General features: G+C 44.9%; 1 protein-coding gene across 1 annotated transcript; it reads right to left on the bottom strand.

Annotated features, from left to right (window-relative positions):
• Window positions 1-3,117: 3,117 nt before the first annotated feature.
• LOC126495539 (protein KTI12 homolog) lies at window positions 3,118-4,738 on the bottom strand. Its single transcript, XM_050133134.1, has 2 exons — window positions 4,129-4,738; window positions 3,118-3,359 (listed from the first exon to the last, which is right to left on the bottom strand). Exons 1-2 carry the CDS (start codon window positions 4,683-4,685, stop codon window positions 3,344-3,346), a joined length of 573 nt encoding a protein of 190 aa, XP_049989091.1. The 5' UTR covers window positions 4,686-4,738; the 3' UTR covers window positions 3,118-3,343.
• Window positions 4,739-4,744: the final 6 nt, after the last annotated feature.

The raw sequence follows: 4,744 nt of genomic DNA, 5'->3' as shown, positions 1-4,744 counted from the left end.
AAACAAACAAACAAAAAATACACCCCAACACACACACAGACCACAAGACAAAACAAATACCAACTATTTTCCAGCTATTTATCTGGTGTGATGTTCTCTAATTTTTTAAAAACACAAATATTTCAGGAACAAGAAACACATTAAGCCTTATTAGCTGTGTACATGTTACTATAAACAAATTACTAGTCTTCTAGTTAGGGTTTCTATGGTTGTGATAAAACACCATGATCAAAGACAACTTGGGGAGGAAAGGGTTTATTTTGTCCCCAGTTCCTAGTTCATCATTAAAGACAGTAAGGGCATGAACTCACACAGGGCAGGAACCTGGAGGCAGGAGCTGATGCATAGGACATGGAGAGATGCTGCTTATTGGTTTGCTTCTCATAGCTTGGTCATCTTTCTTATAGAACCCAGGACCCTCTCCCAATAGGCTGGGTTCTACTCCATCAATCACTAATTAAGAAAATGACCTACAGCTTGATCTTATGAAAGCATTCTCTCAATTGAGGTTCCTATCTTTCAAGTAGCTCTAGCTTGTTTCAAGTTGACAATCTGAGCCAACACATTTAGGCTTTTCTGCAGGTAATTTGGGATGACAGAGAGAATTACCTGGCAAGTCCTACCTTGGTAGGATTAGGATTCTAAAGAGGCTTAAGAGAGGAATAAAGCAGGATCCTGGATCTCATCAGAGGTTTTAACAGGTGACAAAGTCACTGTCCATGGGTTCATGTCCTGGAAGGAGCTCTGTATTAAGTTGTAGGGTCATGGGGGCATCCTGGTAATTGGCTAACACTTAACTGCCTCCAGATACTGAAGACCAGCACTTATACAAGGTACCTTCAGTCTATCAACAGAGGAGAAATAAAGGATTATCTCAATAGAGATGAGACTGCGGTAGCTGAACAGCCCTTTCTGGGTTACCCACCCATCATCATCTGAGAACGTCTACTTCCTCAGGACTCTGTTATGTTCATGGTGTGTTTGGCCTGGGATGCACTTTTCCAATCTGTGGCCTCATCTCCTGTGTCTCTGTTCCACTCTCAGTGCCTCCAGCAACTCAAATGTGAAGAAGCTCCTGGCAAGGCAGAGTTGTGGTTTCTGACCTGGATGGTACTACAGGCTTTAGGGACCTTGCTACCTCAAAATGGAAAGAGCTCTTGGACAATTATTTTTCTCTCTCCAACAAGTTTCCTCACTCCTGTAAAAAGTGTTACTGAATGTAGCTTGTCAGGTTTCTCCACTCTCATCTCTTAGCCTCAGCACTCCACCCTTTTCTCTTGATGCCATTCATATATTCTTTGACACAAATTGTCCTGCTTCCCAACATATAGTTCTTAGGGTACTTCATGACCTGACCTATGCACTTGCCTTCCAACCTCATGCCCCCAGTACTGACTAGTTTTATATCAAGCTAACACAAGCTAAAGTAATTTGGAAGGAGAGAGTCTCAGTTAAGAATCTGTCTCCACATGACTAGGCTGTAGGGAATCTTGTAGGATAGTTTTAAATTTGTGATTGATAGGGGAGAGCCCAGCCCATTGTGGGCGGTGCCATCCCTAGGCTGGCGATCCTGGGTTGTATAAGTGGGCTGTACAAGCCATGTGGAGAAAGTCAGTAAGTAGCACTTCTTCATGCCTTTGGCATCAGTGCTGCCCCAGGTTCTTGCATTGATGATCACAGACAGACTAAGTGGAGGGTGAGTGAATTCTGCCACCACGACGCTGGACTCATTAAGGAAATGGAGTGGCCTTGCATAGAACTCTCATATAGCTAGCTCCCTAATCCCAACATCCTCTGACAACAGTACAAGGTTTTGATATAGGAATTTCTCTGGCCCGCGAGTAAGTCAACAGAGACAGGGAAGGGGAGTGAGAATGGGATGGGACAAGAGACACAAGAGACCGAGACAAGATAGGATTCTGACCAAGTCTCATTTATTCAAGGGAATAATCCAGGTACATATAGGGTAAGGGAAAGGAGGAAATTCTTCTTGTGTATATGGGTAACTAAACAACTTACTAGGCAACCTAACCTAGGTCTAATGGTCAGGTGGAAAGTCCCTAACTGCAACATGCAGAAAAGTCAGAATGTTTAGACCACAGGAACAATGGAACAATAACTCCCAGCAGAGTTTGTATTTGACAGATCAGAACAGCAGGAGAATCCAAGCACAAAAGGGTGGTGAAACTGATCCAGGGAGCCGTAACTCTCCCACAGAGCCCACATTTTATTTTTATTAATTTTAAAATGCCAAAAGTCACTTGGGGGGGGGGCTGTGCCTGTCTAAGGTCACGGTGGGGGGAGGATCCTGTAGTCCCGTCCTTACAACTGCTTTTGGTTCTCTTCCTGTCTTAGGTGGTGATTTACATGTTTAATATAGGTATACATCCTCCCATTGCCCATCTCTGGCTATCTGGCCCATCGCACCAAGTTTAAAAACAATTATCTTTTTATAGGTAGTAGTGGCAATGGGTTTTTGATCCTACTGCACGTATTGGCTTTGTGGGAGCCTAGGCAGTTTGGATGCTCACCTTACTAGACCTGGATGGAGGTGGGTGGTCCTTGGACTTCCCACAGGTCAGGGAACCCTGATTGCTCTTTGGGCTGATGAGGGAGGGAGACTTGATTGGGGGAGACGGAGGGAAATGGGAGGCGGCGGTGGGGGACAGAAATCTTTAATAAATAAATAAATATAAAATAAAAACAATTATCTTGTTACCTCATGTGTGCATGAGCTTACCAGCTAAACATTGTCATATACATCATTGTCTGCTGTTTCCAATTTATGATAATGGACCTGTATAGTTTACATATTAGTTGCTTCATACACCTGTTGATTTATAAATACCATCAACTTAAATGATCCTAGCAAAAGGAAATTTAGTAAGCCAAGCAAGGATGCTAACAAGGGAAACAGGTAGGGGCACGTTGCTAATGCCTCCATGGCATTCATAAGGAGGGCACAATAGAGCTTAGAGTAGATCTTTGCGTGTTTGCCAAATCAATGAAAGAAATGAAAGCAAAAGTATACAGAAGCAAAGCACTTCCCTAAACTATACCTGGTGAAGTGTGATGAACTGAGCTCAAAGGCCACTTCCTTGTCCAGNTCAGTCCTCATTGTTCGCCATGATCAGAGAGTCCGGTTTTATCCCATGCTTTTTCAGTCACAGTCCAGCTGGCCTTGGTGAGCTCCCAATAGATCAGCCCCACTGTCTCAGTGGGTGGGTGAACCCCCCGTGGTCCTGACATCCTTGCTCGTGTTCTCCCTCCATCTGCTCCTCATAGGGACCTTGGGAGCTCAGTCCAGTGCTCCAGTGTGGGTCTCTGTCTCTATCTCCATCCATCACCAGATGAAGGTTCTATGGTGATATGAAAGATATTCGTCAGTATTGCTATAGGATAGGGTGATCTGTTCTTGTAAAGATAAATATTTCTTTCCCAATCATCCCACAGTTTGCTTAAGTACATCAATCTCTGTCTGAAGTCGAGCATCTGTTTGAGCTTGCTGTATCCAGAGTTCATGAGAATCTTTATGCCATTGTTCTGCAAAGTGTTTTGTCTGCAAGGACATATGTAAAGCAATACCAGCCACAGACAGTAACAACAGCAGCAACAAGATTAAGAATTACAGCGATTACTATACCTAACATGTGCTTTGTTCTTTTCAATATCTTTTTGAAGAATTCTACAACAATATGATCTAGAGGACTTTGAGCCCAAGAACAACCCAAGTTTGCAGGCAGCCAAATATGTGTACACTGCTGTAATATCATAAGTGATTGCTTATGAGGATTAAACTTAACAGAAGAATTAATAAATCAATACAATTGACAATCATAACAATTAATTCCAAATGTAAAATTTTTTTTCAACTTTGAAAATTTTTATTAGAGGAAATAACTAATGGTTGTCTTATACAAATATCAGTTTCTCAGAACAAAAACGTATCTGTGTTCAATGATGCAGGATAGATAGCAAAAAGTACTATACTCAAATATATTTGTAGTATGAAAGGGCCTTACAAAACTGTATCATCTTCGTCTTCTACTCACAGTTGACTTAAAACAGTTCTCCTCCATCCCGATGTAATATCCCCAGGCAGAGTCCAACCAAAGAAAAACTGCCTACCTGATATTTCTGGAGCTACTACGCCTATGCCTTCGCTTATGCTGTACACGCAGGCGTGACACGCACAGCGATGGCCAGGAAATTGAGTCAGTTAACCCGTGGAGTGGGGGTGCCCGGTTCTCCAACAATGCAGATCGGATCTCAGCCAGAGGCAATGGCTCTTCAAAGCCCACCACGGTGAACAAAGGTCGATCCCAGCGGTTCCGAGAGTCAGGAGCCTCAAAACGCTGCGCTAAGGACTCGATAAGTTCGGGAGGAAAGGCACTGGAAGCAGGCTTTGCAGATTTCCGGAGGGGTTCCGGAGTTACACCCGCTGGAGGACTTGATGGCAGGATTTCCTCCGGATCCAGTTCCCTGGGGACAGCCGGCAGGGCCGCGCCACTTTCTAACAGGCTGGCGGGGCGCTGTTCCTCCACGGCGCCGGCCGCCCGAGGTTTCTCGCCCTCCGCAGCGCGCGGCCTCAGCCCCCTGAAGTCTAGGGCTCGGCCAGACTGGGCGTAAGCAGTAAACCAGGCAGAGCCGGGTGCGCGCGGCCGGCGCGAGGCAGTACAGCTCATAGCGGGAGCCCTTGATGTCCAGAGGGAGTCCAGGATGACCACGTCCTGCCGGCTCAGGA

This window comes from Alexandromys fortis, unplaced genomic scaffold, assembly GCF_014885135.2.
Source record: "Alexandromys fortis isolate MF-2015 unplaced genomic scaffold, M_Fortis_MF-2015_v1.1 scaffold_508, whole genome shotgun sequence".
Taxonomy (NCBI): Eukaryota; Metazoa; Chordata; class Mammalia; order Rodentia; family Cricetidae; genus Alexandromys; species Alexandromys fortis.
This window is presented reverse-complemented; position numbering and strand designations above follow the sequence as displayed.

What these genes read in the sequence shown, in the direction of transcription:
- LOC126495539 (XM_050133134.1), bottom strand. Translation starts at nt 4,685, where the DNA reads ATGAGCTGTACTGCCTCGCGCCGGCCGCGCGCACCCGGCTCTGCCTGG.